Source organism: Macaca nemestrina, chromosome 19 (genome assembly GCF_043159975.1).
Source record: "Macaca nemestrina isolate mMacNem1 chromosome 19, mMacNem.hap1, whole genome shotgun sequence".
NCBI classification, from domain to species: Eukaryota; Metazoa; Chordata; class Mammalia; order Primates; family Cercopithecidae; genus Macaca; species Macaca nemestrina.
In genome coordinates this window covers 25,245,699-25,266,356 of record NC_092143.1, presented here as the reverse complement: position 1 = coordinate 25,266,356, position 20,658 = coordinate 25,245,699, and the positions used below count along the sequence as shown (strand labels likewise).

General features: G+C 36.6%; 1 protein-coding gene across 19 annotated transcripts in view; it reads right to left on the bottom strand.

Moving 5' to 3' along the window:
* LOC105477098 (transcription factor 4) overlaps positions 1-20,658 on the bottom strand; it is a 419,558-nt gene that overhangs the window by 50,941 nt on the left and 347,959 nt on the right. For all 19 annotated transcript variants that reach the window (XM_071085290.1, XM_011733442.3, XM_011733446.3 and 16 more), the window contains 2 exons: positions 5,611-5,716; positions 1,688-1,821 (listed from right to left, as the gene is read on the bottom strand). In XM_071085290.1, the coding sequence (XP_070941391.1) occupies positions 1,688-1,821; positions 5,611-5,716 (240 nt within the window). The remainder of the gene's footprint in view (positions 1-1,687; positions 1,822-5,610; positions 5,717-20,658) is intronic.

Sequence of the window (20,658 nt, the reverse complement as noted above, 5' to 3'; positions counted from 1 at the left end):
GTGAACTGGACTAGGATAAAATCAAATCGCCTAACTCAAAACTCTCAAGAATGACAGGAAAAGAAAGAAACACAGAAGGGAAGAAAAATTAACGTCAAATGGGCAACTCTTAAAAGAACTGAAATTCCAACATGCTGGTATAGTGCCTAAAACTTTTATTTGTAATCAAAACTTTCCTTGCTCATAGGACACATATAGTTTTGACTGATGATGAGTTCCCAGAGAATTGGAAAATGATGGTGCAGAAATGAAAATTTTAGCCAAAACGAATTCTAGCATAATAATAGTTGATATAGTTGACATTTCTCTAAGCTTTCACTCTAATATCTCCAAATAGGAGGTGGGTGAAGAGAAAATTTGAAAACAAGTCATCTGCTATTTACTGGAAATGTGCTGAAATGTGAGATAGTTTGTGATTTATACATTCAGTCTTGGGAGATGATACAAAAAGGCCCATTCCATTTCCATTGTTTGCCTCTCAGGAATGTACAGGCTAATTGACTACTAAGGCATCTCCACCACTAGGAACAACTAAATATGGATTTTCAAGGATATCAGAAATCTTAACTTCTGGAATTTTTTTGATTATTGGAGTAGGATATCAGATCCTGTTTCTTATATGTACTGGTTAAGCAAAAGAGAGCAAAGACCACATGAATCCAGAATGACTTCCTTTATCAGAACAGAAAAAGAAACCTATGTGTGGATATGAGAAGAAAAAGGGACAAATGCAAGATGAAGAGTAGTGGTGTAAGTATCACCTAGGATCACTGGATTTCCCATATGCTTTCACATTTGTAGGATTTGAGGTTCACATATTAAGCTATGTTCTTGCACAAGGGATTCAAATTTCATCTTATCTGCATCCCAAATCTCACTCAAGATCTAGGCTCTTTCCTCCCTTTAATGACAGACTTAAGTTCAACAGTGGATTCTGGGCTGTGGTGACATTTAAGGCTAGAAGAAAGTCAGTTGAGTTGTTTCCTTCAGGATAAAGAGACATACTATGATAGGTGAATGTAGGTGATGGACAGAGTGCAAACGTTTAGTAATGAAAGACTTAACATTCTAGAGCCCAGCAGTTTTCACCTGGAGTGAGGCAAAACACAGTATGAGTGGCAGGCTAGGATGGGAATTAAAATACTGAAAAATGGGAATCTGATCTATGTAGAAACCTCATGCTTTCTCTTACTGATGGAAGTCTACAGAAAATATAAACTACTTCTTTTGGATACATCACAACAGGCCAAAGCTGACATAAGCCAGTCAAGGGGAAATTAAATGCTCCTGGGTGATGCATATAACCTACTGACCATCACTCTGCCCTCTGCAGTACATCCTTTGAAACCACAGATAGCAAAAAATGACCAGGAACCACCACGTTAAGATTTTGCAACTTAAATAAGTATCTATTTATGTACTCAAGGAAGCTGACATTGTGATAAAGAAGGCACAGAGCAAAACACAATAAACAAAAGAACAATGCCAGAGAGAATCTGGAAGGATTTACAAAGGTGATCTGATCCTGTTATGTCTTTGATCACAGAAAGAATACAACTTAAGAACAATGGGTGTGTGCAATTTTTGCACTTATTTGCAGAGTCCTTGTGTACATGCACGGAAAGACAGAGGATGAAGTATAATAAACTAGCTGTGATATTCCCATTATCGTGTACATCTGCCTTACCAAACGTTCATGTGGATGCAGGCTACAGTAGCTGCTGGACTGTGGAATATGAGAAGAGTTGCCCAACATTCCTGCATAGCCAGGCTGATTCATCCCACTGGAGGAGCTCCAAGGGTCACTGCTGTGATGGCCATCTGTAAAGGACAAAGAGAACCATGACTTTCTGAGGCATTCAGCCTTGCCTTATAGAATAGGGTTTTTTCATATACTTGAAAATGACTGCCTGTTGTGTTATTCATCTTTGTGTTTGTTAGCTGATTACATCAGAAGACAGTCATCATTTCTTCCCAAGTGGCTCTATATTGTCAAACAAATATAAACACTTAAAGTGTTCTTGGTAAAAATTCAACTGTAAAAGAACAACAGAGCATACTTCTACCACGAATTATGTCAAGTCAGCAAGGTAATTACTGCTAAAGGAAACATTTCTTAGAAGTCTTCTAACCCTTTTTTCTATGAAAACCAACTAAAAAGTTAAATTGTTCCTAAACTTTGGGGTGAAAAGTATTTGAGAAATTACAAAGTTGACAAGTTTTAAAAGCATATAAAGAAGTATTAATTTTAAAAAATCTTAGATTGAAAATGTTTAATTCCATTTTTAACATACGCAATAGAATTAAAGTTGGAATTTTAATTATATTATGGCATACAGAGAAGATGAATCTCAAATATATAGTTCTTAGGATATTTTATTTGTATTTTTTGGTGTATAGCTATATAGCTATCTTAAACCTTCAGTAGCAATCCAAAGGGTACACACATGCACTAGGTGGCTATTATATTACAGATAATTTTGAGAGTCTCTGGATTTTATAAAATTATTTAAGAATTATAGAGGTTTAAAATTATATATAAAGTATCTTTCAATATGAGGTTAACCTTTTGTTAACACCATTATTAAAAACATCCCTACAGATTTTTTCATTCTCTGGGCCTGTTGGCCTACAGGTTATTATTAATAATTGCTATTGTTAAGGTTTGGTTTCCCAAGCTTAAGGGAAAAGAAGATCTACATTACTGCTAAATTCATTCATTTTTTTCTTTTTTTCAATACTTTAACAAAAAGTATTGAGTACTAGGTATATACCAGGCCATCAGCTGGCTGTTAAATGTATAGCAGATATTGCTTCCTTGAAAATAAGATTATTTTTGCCATAACATTTTATTTAATAAAGGCCTATTGAAAAGTTAGGAAATAGAAAAGTTAAATCTGACACTGTATTTCATGAAGCTCTTTTTCACTGAGTTCTTAAATCCGGAAGTTAGAATTTTGGAACTGGACTCATTTCAGATTGGGGGGAACAGTTTGTAGATTCCTCTCTTTAAGAACCATGCAAGCAAAATCATGTCTGTGATTTTGACAACTTCAGAGTTTTAACTAGAAGATGGAAATAGAAGTTAAAAATAAGAGGCCACAGTAGTGAGTTTACAATATGCCCCAGACAGTTTCTGAATATCTTTCACCTTAATTGCATATTCCTTCAAGTATTGAATTCTCAGGGCACCAAGTAACCCTCTACTGAAGGGAAGCTGATATGGGACAGGACCGTGATGCAACTGCTTCTGTGGCCATGATGTGAAAACACAGGATTTTTAAAAAGTTATCATTCATGTACTTGAGCTTTTGTCCTTAGATTACGAAGGTTTAAATATCACCTTAAATTCAAATATGAAGTTCAAGACCACTAACATTTTAAATAGATGGCACACATGACAAATAAATTGAAAACATATACCACTGAACAAAAGTCTCCTGACAATGTGATACACTGGGTGGCAATGCATTTAGGACTGTTAACACAGAATACTCTGCTTGATGCAGACTTATAAAAATACATATTCTACATAAATTATGCTTTTCACAGTAAATTAATATTTATCACATCCCATGATCTTGGCATAATGTTGTTTTGAAAGAATAGAATTAGACGTGTGCAAATTAATTGTGCTCATCATAAATGTCAACTCAATTTTTTTTGTTTTTGTTTTTTTTTTGCTTTTTGGGTGTGCATATGCAGAGAAACAAATTTGTTCCCCATATTTTGGGTGGTCTGCTAGGGAAAGGAGCCTACTGATTTAATTTACCTGGCCTACCCAGCAATGTGCACCCTTTGAGAAAGCCACTTTCCTGGGCAGATAGAAGAAATGTATCCTTCCACCATTTTTTTCAATCAAAATCTGTTTTGTGTAATGGATCCTTGAGTTGCCAATCTCTGTAAACACCTGTAGGACAATATCTCCCACTGCTCACCAAAGAGGGGACTGATGCTGAGGTAGCTACTGTTTACAGCTGAAGGTGATAAGCTTTTTGTCATGGCACAAAACGCATCCAGGTGACATAGCCTGCTGTGTCCCTTTGAGAGTTACACCTAGGATGGGTCACAAAGATAAAAGACTTCTGACACATGAGCTCTATTATGTGTGGAACAACTTCTCTCTATTCCCAAGGGAGCCATTCCACCCAATTTTATAAATTTCCATGGAATTTCACATGTGAACTAACAAACTAAAAGAGCTAACACACTGAAGGGAAGGAAGATTAATATCTTTTAATGAGAACGACTTTGAGTGTGTCCACTATAATCAGGCTGCTTCCCTGGTACTCTCTGCCCCAAATGTGCTCCCCTTCCTGTGACATGGCCCTTCCTAGAGGTGCATAAAGAAAGAAAACCCATGGCCCGTAGACAAGGCTTATACAAATAAGGTTTTCATACCTGGGCAAAAAGAGTTAAATTTTTGCACTCAGGGGTTCTTGGTAAATTCCTCATCTAAATTCAGGGCATTAACTTGGTAACTAGATAATTACATTAGAAATAAGTGCCACACACATATCAGGATGGAGTCCTCAGGAGCATACTCCAAGTGGTTCATTCTTGAAGTAGCTGCTGTCATTTCAAACATCTTGGTCTTTTTAAAAATTTATTTATTTATTTATTTATTTATTTATTTATTTATTTATTGAGACGGAGTCTCGCTCTGTTGCCCAGGCTGGAGTGCAATGGCACAATCTCGGCTCACTGCAAGCTCCGCCTCCCAGGTTCACGCCATTCTCCTGCCTCAGCCTCCTGAGTAGCTGGGACTACAGGCACACACCACCACACCCAGATAATTTTTTGTATTTTTAGTAGAGACAGGGTTTCACCATATTGGCTAGGATGGTCTCAATCTCCTGACCTTGTGATCTACCCGCCTTGGCCTCCCAAAGTATTGGGATTACAGGCATGAGCCACTGCACTCGGTCACATCTTGGTCTTTTTTGAGCAGCAGAAAGGTATACGCTATCCGTGGCAAGACTAAAAGCTCAGTGTAGGGACACACATCCATGTATTTAAACATACTGGATAATTCTATATTTTCTATATTTGTCTTCTCCCCCAAAAGTTGGGTCTTTTATCCTAAACCAGTTACTATGTTGGGACAGAACTTTCACCATGTAATATTCCAGTCTGTGGTAGGTTACTTCATCTTGGAGCCTTGTTCTTACCTACAAATTAGTAAGTGGATGAAAATTTTACGTAAGGTTATACATTAGGCCAACTTGTTCCCAGCTGGCTAAATCCAGGATGTTCTAAACATACATGAAGATGAACCACTTCTAAACTAACAGCTACATCGTCTTGGGGATGGTGAATATGCTGAAATGGTTGGTCATGCATGGAAGACCAGCAGGAGCATTGGCTCTAAGTGAAGCAGATCAATCTAATCTTAACCCATTACTGCTCAAAGGGGTTTAATTGTAAAGAAAGGCCTAGTACAGTTTTAATTAATAATCAATTTTTAAGGAATTCAATTCCTAAGAAGAGTATGACTTCAAAAATTCTACACGCGTCTACTATTCCACTTCTTTTGCCCTATCTGTGACATTAAGTGACCCAGGAAGGTGCTACCCTGTGGCCTTTCCCTCAGAAGCAGCAGCATCTTACCTTGCATGAAGAAGGAGCTAGGGAAAGTGCTGGTTGCTGGTTTGGAGGAAGGATAGCCTGGTGAGTCCCTATTGTAGTCGGCAGTGCTTGCTGATGGAGCATAGACCTGAGGAGAAAGAACCAACTGAGTTTTGCTTTTTGCATTGACCAAAGCATCTGAAGTTCCATTCTTTTATAAGAAGTAGGCAGAAAGTGCTACATTTCTACTCTTTCCAGTTTAAATCTGAACAAACCCTAGAAACAGTGCCCTTTCTGAACACACTAAAATAAAAACAAAACAAAACAAAAGCTCAGTGTATTTGTGTGAATAGAAAATAACCAGGTGTGTTATATTCCAGTCGATGTAAACCATGTCTAGCTGTAAATACGCTGTATAATGCCCATAGGGTAATCCTGTGAGTCTAAGCACTTCTTTCTTTTTCTTCTAAACACAGATGGTCCATAAGCATGTAAAAAAGGTAAAAACAGAAAGACCTGCATCAAACCTCTTCAAATGGTAGAGTAAAAACTCTACCTTTCAATTAAAAATTTCACTTTTACAGAGAGGAGGTAGGGAGGGGAGGGGGGAGCAGACAGAGAGAGAGAGAGAGAGAGAGAGAGAGAGAGAGAGAGAGAGGGAGAGACAGAGAACACAAATGAACTATCCAAACCACAGAAAATGATAAATATATCTTAGAATATTAAATTCCCACAGTGTCAGCTTTTTGCAGAGATGCATGAAAAAGGCCATTAAAAGCCTGGATCTACATAAGACCACCAACAATCAGTGTATGCAAAGGAAGCGGGAAGAGGGAGCCCTCCTTTTTCGTGCTTATTATATTTGTGTGTACAATAAACTTAAAAAGTGTGCCAAAAACCTAATTTACTCACATTCATTTACTAATACTCATGAGACTTGGGAAATCAATTCTTTATAAAAATAGCCTGTGTATTTTCTTGTTTATGTTTTCTTTAAACAGGACAGCATATTAGAAAAGCACAAATTCATAAGGTATAGTTTAACTTCAATTGGTTTTCCCCCTTGCCTTTTCTGCTAAATATAATTTTTTTAAATCCCCATTTTCTTTTGCTCTCAAAGTTCCTCTCTCCAGATGGTCAGAAAGACTGAAACACTGTCATCCTCTTGATGAAAATGGATACCTTCCTGCCTCCATTTTGAAGCAGGCAGCAGCTCACAAAATTGGCAGTGAGCCTACAGTGATATTCACAGGTCACAGTAAAAGGAAAAGAAATTCATCAATAAAAAGGCAAGTGCAGGGTTACCAAAAAATAACTCTCATTTTTTTTACAGTGCACACAGAATAAACACCCCAAGAAAAAATTATATAATTGCTCTCAGAACACCATGAATCATAAACTAAGCATTAATACAAGGTTTAGGATTTCACAAAGCATAGGTCCACAGAGACAGATGTGGGAAAATATGCATCTACATCCATACATCAAACAAACGCTACACATGCCCCAAAGTGCCCTTGAAAATTGGGAGGTCCTGGAGCTTTAAAAAAACAAAAACAAACCAGAAAAGCCCACTCACACTTTAGAAAACAGGGATTTTTCTTAAGGCACTAATGGATATAAGCCCTATATTTCATTGGACTTTATTTTGTGATTTTCATCACATTTTAAATGTATAAACGGTGATTTGCTTCTATTTCCAGAGGGCTTACAGTAAGGAAAAAAACTTTTTTGAGTATTTTTAAGAAACAAAGAATAAAACTTTGGCTAGGAATCCAAAAACAAACCAACAATCTAAGTTCTATCAACCAAATCTCAGAATTTTCTTGAGAACTATTAACTAACAAACAGTTTGTGAATTACTACTAAAGGTATTTAGAGAAGGTCTTGAGAGAAAGCTAACAAGATGAAAGAAACATCACGGGAAAAGGGGAAATTGAAAACTGACAGAATGATTGTAGTGTGACTATAATATATCTACATGCTATTAGGCTGACAGCAATCTGTCCTCAGTATTAACATAAGCATAAGCTAAGTGTACTATGGAATATTCCCAAATTTCAGAAATCAATATATTTATTATAAAACTAAAAGGAATCTGTGACCCATATTATTAAATCGCCTTACGTTTTAAAACAATATCTATTTTTTCTATATACTGTACTTTTAATTGCATATTCTATTACATTATCCTTAAACATATATATCATTATGTCAACACCATTTGATGACACCTAATTTTTTTTTTTTTTCCAATTTGGATAGAATTACTTGGCATTGCTTTTGGAAGATAAGGAAAAATCTTTGGTTAATGTTGGTTATTTACAAGGAGACTACCTTGACTATGAATTATAATCAAGCTCAAATATCTAAGAGTAGGTCACTTACCCCAAGTTCATAAATATTGGCTGCATGGAGAAGAGTATCTATGGGCTTGAAATGTTTTTAGGTTATATTATACTATGCAATTTCTATTCTTCTGCTGTTGTAGCCAATTCAAGACTTTTTAGATAAGATGAAACTCTTTGTTAATAGGCAATGGATCACTGTTTATAGTTTTTTGTATAGACAATTTCTACATATTTTATACATTTTCTTTATATAATAATTTACAAATCAGGTACAATTTTATTCATCTTCCATTTAGATACTTTATCATTCTTATCTCAAAAGTTATTTTCAAGGTAAGATCTCTATATTTTTATTTATATAAATAAATAAATATCACATATAACTATACCTTTTTAGAGAAGGGAACCAACGAATTTTAGTTCAACCTCCCACATTTCAAATATAAGAAAACTCAATAATGAAATGGTCAAAGAAACATTACTCTTTTCACCGTTTGACAGGGTACTTTTATTTAGAATGGTGGCAGAGATATAGATGGTATTTACGAAAACACCATGATCATAATATTCACAGTTCAGTTTATCTCTAATGGTTTAATCTTTCATAACCTGGATGACCAGTAAACTGCTTCATTATTTTTACTTCAGTTAACTCTTTTGCCAATTTCTCAATCAAGCTTTCAAAGTATGGGTTTCAATAAGGTATTTGATATTGACATTAAATTCAATAAGAAAAGCTCATATCCATTCAGTTTTTGGTGAAAAGCTCATATCCATTCAGTTTTTGGTATTATTATTCTAAGTATATAGAAAGTTTAACAACACAATTGTTAAATAAAATAGCTTCATTTAATCAATAGAATAATAACAAACATCCCAGATCTCTTCAAAGAGTTGAAATTATTTTTAATGACTAACACCAGAAAATGAGTCCAATCTAACATGAAATAAAAATCCCAAATTCTAGTACCATGTATTGGAGTGACCCCAATGATGAAATATGAGGAAAATCTAACAAGAAACAAATACCTATCCTTGAATTTTTCTCCAATAATATGCTTAGATCAAGGTGATCGCTGGCATTCTGATTTCTCCCACAAGAGTAACTAAAGAAGTGTGAAACTTTTGTTGTCAAAACTGGAAATGGAAAGACTTGGTGAAACTCATAGGTCACAGCCCTTTTAGTAAATTATTTGTTGAGTAAAAGCTTCATGGAAAACTGGTAACATAGTATATTTAATATGCAAAGTTAGCGCCATTATCTCTTCTCTTATAATCCTGAATTTAGCAGACAATCATACATATAGAAACCCTGAGTTTAACAAAACTCTCTAGATAACACAACTTTGAATTGACAAAAGTAAAAAAGTTTTCATTTTACAGATTTAATTTTCTTTTTTGTAATCTGAGAAGTATTACAATGGTACATTAGCTGTTCCATTCAATGTTTCCAACTATTCTTTCTGCACTCATCAAAGAAAAAACAATTTAATTTTTTCTAAATGAAACCTGTGCCTAACAGAAAAGAACAACAAGCAAGCACAGAAACCAACAAACAAAATGAAACAAAGGTATGCCTCCTACTCTTTTCCTTATGAGGCTCTCATTTTTACTGGTCTTGGCATATCAGTTTCACTTATGGACATTTTAAAGTAATAATGATTACTCATTTGTTTAGGGCCTCTTGTGGAACAACTTTGGTGGCAGGAGTTTCACACACATTATATCGAACCTTCAAAATGATCACACAAGGTGGATATTATTAATAGTATCTTTCCTATTTCACAAGGCTGACATATCATAAGAAGGTCAAGTGTATTGCCCCAAACCAGCTTGGGTCTGACTGCGAGTTCCACCATTTATTAACTAGGCAATTTTGGACCAGTTACTTTTAACTCTGGTCTTCGGGTTCCTGCCTGTAAAGTGGAAATGACAATGCCTGCTATGCAAAGTTCTTGTGAGAATGAGATGGTATAATGTGTGTAAAGAAACTGGAATGGAACCTGGCACAGATTAATCATACAAAAAACATCAGACATTAGTTGAAGTCTTGTTGCCATTGTTTTTATTATTTGGACAAATGTGACTTAGGAATGTTAAGCTATCTTTCCAGGTTACACATTTTTCCAGGGGTAAAGCAAGGATGTGAACTGATCATCAAAGTCTATGTTCTTTCCATTAAAAAAAAAATTCCTCGCTTTTAAAGGGCAAAAAAGGTAAAGAAAATCTATTTTAAGCTACTAACACGAGGCTATACTTGAGTCATAGTTTATAGAAATAGTCTTGTGGGGTCTGATAATGACCTTTTAAGAAAACAAAATGTCAGCCAGGTGTGGTGGCTTACATATGTAATCCCAGCATTTTGGGAGGTTGAGGTGGGCGGATCATGAGGTCAGGAGTTCGAGACCAGCCTGGCCAACATAGTGAAACCCCATCTCTACTAAAGATACAAAAAAACATTAGCCAGGTGTGGTGGCGGCCACCTGTAATCCCAGCTACTCGGGAGACTGAGGCAGGAGAATCGCTTGAACCCTGAGAGACAGAGGTTGCAGTGAGCTGAGATCGTGCCATTGCACTCCAGCCTGGGCAAAAGGGCAAGATTCCATCTCAAAAAAAAAAGAAAAAAGAAAATAAAATGTCATAATGCATGTTATGGTGAAATCAAGTACATGTTAAGTAACCTGCTGCTTCCTGAAGGGGAAACCTTAACTCTGAGGGAATAAAGAAAAGCGGCTTCATATCACATCGCCGTATGTGGTTGGGTGGTAGCCAACTGATTGCCCAGTAGACCTTTACTACTTCTCCACATTACTACCCCTTCGTGATTCTGCCAGTACCATCTGAATATATAATTTCCAAAGAAAAATCAGTTCAGAATCACTGAAACATTGTAATTGAGGCTTTCAGACCCTTCAAGAGAGTTACTGTATGTTCCATGGAAAGCAGAAAACAGCAAAGCAGAATTGTGCCACAGACGCCAAAGTACTAGCTAGGCTCATTCAGTAACTCAGGCCTTGGGAAAGTTCAGAAATATTCCCAACTGCGACAGTTAAACACTCAAATGCCAAGAGTTTACTGTGTGCCACGGATGTCCACAGAACTACCCTTATGCTTTGATGCTTCTCTCAGCGTCTATTGGGAAAACATACTTGTAGGTGATTAGCTTACTATTCAAGAAACTGGGTTGGACCCTCAACTCTTAATATTTTTTGAAGGACATAGGTCTCAGTAAGAAAAATGAATGGTTCCAGTGCAGTGATACGTCCATATTCAGAAGAGTTAAGATGGACCCTGTAATTGTCCTATGTGACCAAGATAAAGACATTGCTAGCTAACCCATAAACAAGGAGAAGATGTACTCAGAAGAGACAGCCTCCAGACAGTACATATACAGATTTGGCAGGAAACTAGAAATCACCCAGCTCTGGAGTCTGACCGATTAGGTTCAAATTCCAGCTCTCACAATTCCTTGCAAGGACATAACAAAGCAATTTATCTCTCAGAACCTCAGTTATCTTATTTGTCAAATGAACCATTGTTGTGAGGATTAGGGATAATATATGTCAAGCATAATTCCTAATCTGTCATGGGCACTCAATAAATAGGATTATTAATTCTATCTCATAAGAGGTACTCATTACTTATAATTATTTTTAACAATGGGTCTAGAAAGCTGCTGTCCAACTGGCAGTCATTAGTAATATGTAGTTATTTGAATCAAACTCAACCAAAGTTAAGTAAAATTAAATGTTCTGTTCCTCAGTCACAGTAGCCATATTTCAAGTTCTCAACAGCACATGCAGTCACTGGTTACCATACTGAACATCACCAACATAGGACTTTCCCATCACCACAAAAAGGTGTACTGGGGAAGTCCCAGTGTAGAGCCATGTTCATCCAAGAGGAAGGCACTGGGCCATGTTTGCCACTCGCTGTCAGGACAGCTATCACAGTAAGCCTAACTCATGTAAGACTTGCTCTCCCTTTAGGCTGGGAAAGCAGGAACTCTTCTGGAGTGCTAGTGGGAGAGGCAAGTTCTAGGTATCCCTGCTAGGCATGTAACTGCTGTTCAATAAATGTTGACTGTAATGAATGGCAGGATACTGAGATCTTAGCTTTATTTATTATATTTAGAGTCCTTCGTACTATTGCATATTTCTTAAAGTCTTTTTTTCTAACCATCTGCCAAAATACTTGCAAGTTGTGCCAAACAACACACCATGAAAGAGTATCTATGACCCCAGGTTTCTGGATATGTAAGAAGTAAAAGGAAGAAACTCTTAATCTGCAATTTAGACCTTGGCCTCTAGTGTTTTTGACAAAGAAATTACAGTTAGACATGGTGTGATCACTTTTTATGGACAATAAAAGCTGAATATATTTTTAGCTTTTTTTTTGCTGTAGTGTTTACAATACTGATAATTGTAATTATCAGTATAATTGGGTCTCTCTATTCCATATTCTTTCTTTGTTTTTAGTACTATTAGTCAAAATCTTTTTCTAGCTTTTTTTTTTTTCAGACGTTCCTTTCTCTTTCATGTTACTTTCACATCTGCTGCCCTCTGTCTTGCCTCTTGGCATCATCTTTTTAAAGCTCAAATGAGTTCAACTTCGTTTTGTAAAGGAGTCAAAGGAAGAGGTGAAAGGACTTACCCCAGGGCCTGGACAGAGCCCAGGTTCCTGACTTCTCTGCCAGTTTTCCTGGCATTCTCCTTCCTAAAATCTTTCCTAAGTCGCTAACTTAAAGATTCCAATGGGCAGTCAAACGGCATGAAAGATTAGTCAAGAAATGCAAGAAGTAGAGTTGTGTAATGGCAGTTAATCATACTCAAAGGCACAGGACAGTGCAGGTGAACAGTCCAAGACTGCAAACAACCAAAAACCAAACCAAACCACAGGATTTAAGCTCATTCACCTCCCATATTTTCAGTATTATCAAGTCAAGGAATATTTACTAACGGAGGAAGAAGAATCCTCCTTCATGCCCAAGTGATGGCTAAAGGGCGATTTCCATTATCAAATAAACAGGAAATGTGCTTAGAAATAACACATACATGTCTTAAGTATGTTGACAAATAGGAGGGTATTTCTCATAAATGGAAACATTTCACCGGTATAAGCTGTTAAAATTGTGACACTTTTACTCCATCTAAATCAGTTGGAGTATTTAAAAGAATTAATCAAGTAGTTCTAAGTGCCCCAAAATAATTCATGGTAAGAAGAGTTTTACTCCTCAAATTCTCTTTTTTGGTAGTCTAAAAAAAAGAGTATTTCACAACTATCAAAAAGTGTAAAATGTACCATTTATATGTATGATTTTCATATTTTATTTTTACTAACTGAGCAATGACCCATCTTCCCTCTACCAGGACGCACCACAAAAACCTACGAAAAAGAATATACATATTTCCCCAAAAAGAAATTCCCTGAGCATCTTACTATATTTAGAACACAAATCACTTCAAATATACATCCATATCTATACACCCCATCACAAAAATCATATAATTTTCTCAGCTTCTAAATATCAGCTGAGTCATTATTCATTCATGAGCACATTAAACCTGAGGCTAAATCCTGTAAGTGAATTTCAGCCAAGAGGTGTTTTTCCCTTCTCATCCACCAAATTTCCTTTCCCGTTTTAGGAAGTCGCAAAACGGTAAGAATTTCAAGCTCCTTCCTTGTTTGTAACTGTCAATCAAATTACAGAATGGAAAAACATCAAGAGGATCCAGGAGACGGCACCAGGAAGCAGCAGGGACCTGGGCGATCCACAAAGGAGCAGGAAAGGCCTGAGCAGGCAGGGATGGCCAGAACACAGCCCTGCATTTCTCTACCAGTGCACTCAGCCTGCAAAGGCACAGTAAAAAAAAAGTGAGCTGTGCCGATTTAAGTGTGTGCCTTCTGTGTGCAAAGCACGAAACCCTGGCGTTCTTCGTGGCTAGGCCTTGTAATTTCTTCTCTTCAATCAAAAGTCAACAATATTCGCTTACGTTTTTCATATAGCTGGCTGCAGTGTATTTTTCAAATTGAATTTCAAACTCTAAACAAAAATGAGTCAGTAGCCTTTGACATGTATAGAAATTTCCAAGGGGGAAAAAACACTGCTTCAATTAAAACAAAAGAATTTAAGACAGAACCACTAATAATTAGAAAGAATAATATGACAAATTAAATCTGCAGAGTGGCTCATTATTTTGGAAGTATTTTCAGTGAGTTATTATTCCAACTCTGAGGCAGCAAAACTTCCAGGAGAGATGTCAGTGGGCTCACTCTGCTATGACGTCATAGTGATGTTATAGCTATAGAACATTTGAGATTTAAGCTATTTTCCCCATTATCCTACTGAATTCCTGCAGCCATCCCAGTGACATATGCAGGGATCACCAATGAGAAAAATAGAAAATAAGTCATTTTCAGAAAAGAAGTCATTATTTATATCGTTTACACCCATCAGCTGTATTGCAGCCAAACTGTACATACACTCATTTTGCTTACATACAAACCCTTTTGTTTCATTATCATCCCAATTTTATGGCTAAGGGATCTGAGGCACAGAGAGGTTAAGCAACTTGCTTAAAGTCAGGCAGCTAATAAACTGGCAAAACTAAGATTCAAAACCATGTAGTCTTGTTTTGGAGTCTGAGTTTTTAAATACTACAACAGTATCTCCTGGTAACTAAGAATTCTCTCCGTGGTGCTCATGGACTCCTACCACAACCCAGCTTTGTAGAGTCCTAGGTCCCCTATACTGCCTGGCCATTTAGCAGCCTAGAGCTGTTTTGCCCATAGAGAAGAACACAAGGTCATCTCAGTCAGGGCAGCACAAAGGAGGTTCTTGTGTGTTACCGCAAGAAGCAGGACCATTCATCTGTCTTCCAGACATGAAGTTGAGCTCAGATGCAACAGGTATTAAAACACTTGTTGAATACTACTAGAGATGGAGAGAGGTGAAGTAATTGGCTGAGAGTTACACTAGGGTTTAGTGGTGAAACCAGACCCATGACTAGATACCAGCACACTAAACTCAACTGATTAAAAACCACCAGATTATTATCTGAAGTATTAAAGTGAAGTATGAATACAGTCTTGTCTATGCGTACTAGCCTCTGGCTCCAAACACTTCTTTTTATTTTTACACCTGCATTTCTCTTGCTCTTGGCAATAACTGAGCAACATTCTGTGTTTCCTATTACTTTCAACATGGTGTATCAGAGGAATGCCCACTGCCAACATGATGAGTACCTTGGCCCTAGCTGAGAGTGCCTTAAACTGATTAAGTTACACCTGGCTAAAGATCTCTTGAAACACTTAATTGCTTAAAATTTGGTCCAGGTGAAACCCTGACTTCTTCCTGGTTACACTCCTTATGTTACTTATTCATGTGGGAGTTGGCTTCATTACCAGGCTCAGGGTTGGCACAGATAAAAGACTGCGGATGCTAAGCACATCACAACTCTAATATGTTCTAAACACCTAACTAAGTTGTTCCCAAACTTTTATTTACCAAATGCACTGATGTGCATGTGAAGAAAGTCAAGGTAATGTTAAGGAGAACCTGATATATTATTTCAATTAACCATTATTGCTTCTGGTTATCTTAAATCTTAAACAGATGTGACTAAATTATTTTTATCTCTGTTTACACCTATCATATCAAATTCATGATTGTCAATTATGTCTAATAGATCATCTCCCATCTCAACACTTTCTCCCCCTTTAGCAACCAATTGCTTTTTGTTTTAGATGATGACTACTGTTTCATTAGGAGGTGTTGGAACATCAAAATAGATTTGGTTATATCTGCCAAAAAATAGCTTTGTGACCTCTGAAAGCACTGTTTTATCCATTAAATGAGGGCACCACGTCTTCCAGATGAAAACAAATTCTATGACTTTACAATAAAGACAGAAATTAATTTTAGGTTTACTCCAATGTTGATTGTTATTTCTTCTATACCCTATTGTACACTAAGAAGGCCTGCTAAGGATAGCCAGTTGCAGAAACAATAAGGTAAAAACAGCATTACTTTAAAAAAAAAAAAAAAAGTGCAGGTGTGCTTGGGCAAATGTGTATGTGCATGTAATGCCTGGCACAGAATAGGTTCAAAACTTTACTAAGTGCATGCATGCATGAATGAATAAACACACCACACACGAGATACACGTCAAACTATGAATAACATCATAACACAGAGAAAGATAAACATTCATTGGTTCTGCCAAAATAGACTTTAGTGCATTCCACTTCTCTAATGTGTTTAGGGCTGAGCTTTCTTTAGAAAATGGAATTACCTATAATGGTCCTAAAGATTTTAAGAGCACCATTCCCCACCCTTTCCCTTTGAACTCTAGTCCACAGGTTGATGCCTGAAGCCTAAAGCTGACATGCTTAAGAAAGGACTTAAGCTCAAATAAATTTAGATGCGATTGGAGTGAACAAGTTAATTTCATTGCTGCAGACTTTTGTCAAGGTATATTACCAAGAGGGGTAAAAGCCTACATCCCTGGAAGAGTTTCCACAGTCACAAACCCACTTTTCATCACATCTCCAATCACTCCCTGTCTTTGGGAAATGCTGTCACAGTTCGTTAGCAGTAATTACACTTCAGTTCAATGAGGTCTCAGATCTTTTTCCAATAATCAATTTTTAGAAAGCATTTTTGGAAAGCAGAGAAGGTATGAGGGTACTGAGAGGGTGTTAAAAGAAGGGAAAGCGGTACAAAGAAAAATGCTAACTACATTATAGTTTGACCTTTTGCACACAACCCTAAAGGCGCTCTTCTTATTTCTGCAGTCCCGAATGTCTTTAGTGCTGTGTTTGTACCTAATAAGCACAGACAGCCAAAAAGCCATCATTCTTAAGTACTTATTCCTTCCCAGGAAGCAAGAGCAGTCAGGAAGAAAGTTGCATGAGACACAAGCAGAAAGTCACACTTTGAAGAGTCGACATTCAAGCAATGAAAAGACAGTGAGGCCAAGATTTTAACAGACATAAAATGATAATAATAATACTCAAAGAAACATTTCACAAAAGAAAATACACGGGTACTTCTCTAGATATATTCCTTGATCTTGAATTTAATTATGTAAAGGAAATTTGACAAAATTCTACCATTAGTCATTATTAAAAGTTCCTATCTTCATAGTATTTTAAATCAAAAGGACTTTTCTCATCCATTATCTTCTTTAATCCTCATTTTGAGATGGATTATCTATCCAAGTGGTCAACCACGCTACCCATCTTATACATTCGGGAACATAAGCTTGGAGTGGGTTAAGTGCTTTCCTTTTGCCATGAGTCACATGACAGAGTAAGGGCAGGAATGGGGTTATAACCTAGGTCTTTTCACTCGAAATCCTCAGTCAGAAGTTAGCACTTGATCAGAATATCCTCCCAAATCACCTACTGTCTAAGGAATCTGGTGGACAACTTCTCATATTTGTTAAAGATATCTAATAGTGCTAAGTAGAGTTATAAATGAATGCTGCTGTGCTTTGAAGCATCAAACTTAACTCTGGGTGCTTTAAACAGATGCCTTCATCTTCTGCTTACCAAGAGAATTGCTATGAACAGTGAGTTTCCAATCTGGTAAAGTTTTGAACAGGAATCACTGCCATGGTACACTGTAAAATTGTTACCTCATCTTCCCTTTCATAAAGCTGAAAAAAAGTATGAATTATCTTTTTTCTGTCAAAACATACGGCCCTAACTACTTTCAACTGAAAACAAAAGCATGAAATAATTACCAAATGTATGACTCTGTGGCACAGATTGAAATGAAAAAAGTAAGTATGCAAGTTGTCAACATCTATGTCCAATCAGATGCTTCTCTGTCTGTTACCCATTCAAATGCCCACCCTCTTCCCTCATGCCCAGGGCAAACTTTTAGGTGAAATCAACCAGCAATATTTCACTAATTTAACTCAGAGCGGAGCTTTTAGCTAGCACAAGGCTAGGTGCTTTGGTAAATTACATACAAAAAATTAGAAGGGCAGAATTTTCACTAGGAACTAGTTGGGAAATTTATGATGTACAACGAGCAACTAGAAAATGTGATAAAGTGAGTCGTCTTTTGTACAAACCATATGTGCTAAAGAAATGTAAAGGAAGTTATCCTATAGGGTTATTCAAAAATATTTCTTAAAGGAGGCGAAAGATTAAGAAGGGCAATAATATTCCTGAAATAGGACCAGAAGAATAAATGATCAACAATAATTAGCTCATGACTTCAGGCATATTTAAAACATAATTGAGTTGGCTTTCTCTAAAATTTTAGGTATGTTTTCATTTGATCGAATTTTTTCTTAATTCAAAAAAATGTGCTACTGGCTACCTCAAATATTCTTCCGGAATGAGGAGGGCATAAATAAATGTGAACAACAGCAATTTCTTTAACAATAAAAATTATAGTAAGAATGACCCTTTCATAATTCTTTCCAAGAAATGTAAACTTTGTTAATTAAATTACTTTGTTCAATAATTTTGGATTTTCAAAAACAGAAATGTAAAACCCAGATGACTGCTTAAAATTAAGAGAAGCAGTTTAAAATTCTCAGTGTTGATGAAATTAATGAGAAAATGTCTTTACAAGAAGAGCAGCAGTTTTACACAACAAAAGGCTCCGTCGTGTAAAATCTAAAAAAGATTTCTGTCTTCTTTGTCTTCCTTGATAAATTAGCATCTAGTGAGAATTTAAGAGAAATATACAGAAAGGTTAAAAGAAGCAAGGAATGTTTCCTATTTTTCTTTTTCCTGGGAGAGAAACATTCATTAAAAGAGATAGTTCTTTGTTTACATAATTAGGAAATATTAGGTCCTATGTCTGGAACTTCCTAATCTATAAATAGACATAAATGAATATGTGTGTGTATATATACACACACAAATATGTATGTATATGTATGTATATATGTATATGCATATGTATATACACATATATGTATACATACATGTATATACACATACACACATCCGTTTATACACATTATGCATGTATATTTACACATTATTTACACACATTATACATACATACATATGTGTGTGTATTTTTAGCGTGTATGTGTGTGTATGCCTGTGTGTGTATATAACATCAAAATTAAAGGTTTATAAAGCATAGAAGTAGGGGGATGGGAAGGAACTGCTTAATGGGTACAGTTTCCTTCTGGGCTGAGGAAAATGTTTTGGAATGAGACAGATGTAGTGATTGCTCAACATTGTGAATGTGCTAGATATTACTGAATGGTTTACTTCAAAGTGGTTAATTTTACATTATGTGACTTTCACCTCAATTAAAAAAACAAAATAACACATAGTAGCAGGCCCTTAACTTACATGTTGTCCTTCAGAAAAAAATATCAGCAAGGGCCCATCCGTAGGGAGATGGAATTCTAGTAGAGAGGACAAGATGACGGCCAAATTTCTTAAGCAGTAAGTCTTGTTATCAGTTGCTACGTGGAACATTTAGGTAAATAATGTAGCTATTATTAGGAGAGGAGGCTGCCTTTTCGCTGAAATAAAAACGCTCTCTTAGCAAAGTCACTCATGTTCTCTTTGTTAGCAAACTCAATGTTCTTCATTCTACCGAGAAAATGAACCTACGATTTTTCCCTCATTGCCAAAATGTCTTCAGAGAGTCAACTGGCTGTAAATAATGATCCCTAATGTGCTCCACAGAGCAGGAGACATCTTTCTAGATTTGGTTCCATCATTAATAGATGGAGGCCTCTCAATCTCTTTCTCAATCTTCAATATTTATTTGAAAAATGTAGTTCATAGCATTTGCCACTGCAACAAGACACTGACAAAACACTGAAATAGTAGGGGCCCTACGGTATTTAATTTGTAGAGCATGTCCAGCACCTTAATGATGCTGAAAATATTTTTTGATGTTGATGAACCTCAGTGTTCTTAAACTGAAAGTTTCTTGACATATGGATAAGCTATTCAGCTCTTTTTTCCAGTAAGTCCGAACAGGATTGTGTACTAACAGTATAATATGGAGGGGAATACGGAACAAATATTAGGGAAGAATGAGCTCAATTTTCATTAAATATATTTAATCTTCTAAACTTTCCAATGACTTTTTTTTTTTTTTAAAGAAATTCATATCTTGGCCAGGTGTAGTGGTTCACGCCTGTAATCCCAGGACTTTGGGAGGCCGAGGTGAGCGGATCACTTGAGGTCAGGAGTTCAACACCAGCTTGGCCAACATGGTGAAACTCCATCTCTACTAAAAATACAAAAATTAGCTGAGTGTTGTGGTGGGCGCCTGTAATCCCAGCTACTCGGTGGCTGAGGCATTAGGATTGCTTGATCCCAGGAGACGGAGGTTGCAGTGAGCTGAGATTGCACCACTGTACTCCAGCCTGGGCGACAGAGTGAGAATCTGTCTCAAAAAAAAAAAAGAAAGAAATTCGTATCTTATGTGAATTATCCAGGTCATATCCCCCGATAAATACTATGGGCTCCTTAGGAGCAAAGATTGTGGTTTAGAGCACCTCCAACACAATGGGTTGCCCAAAGCAGGTACCCAATAAATAGGTAACAAGGAAGACAGCCAAAGCAGAAGAGAACCAGTCCTTCCCTTAACTTACAAAGTTCATGCAGCAGAATTTTAGGGTTGAAGGAAAGTATACATCATGCACCCTTTTTCAGAAAAACTGTCCTCTGAATCATGAGTGGCTTCCATAGGTGTCGTGCATGGGGTGAACTTCCGGCCTTGTACCAGGAAGAAGAT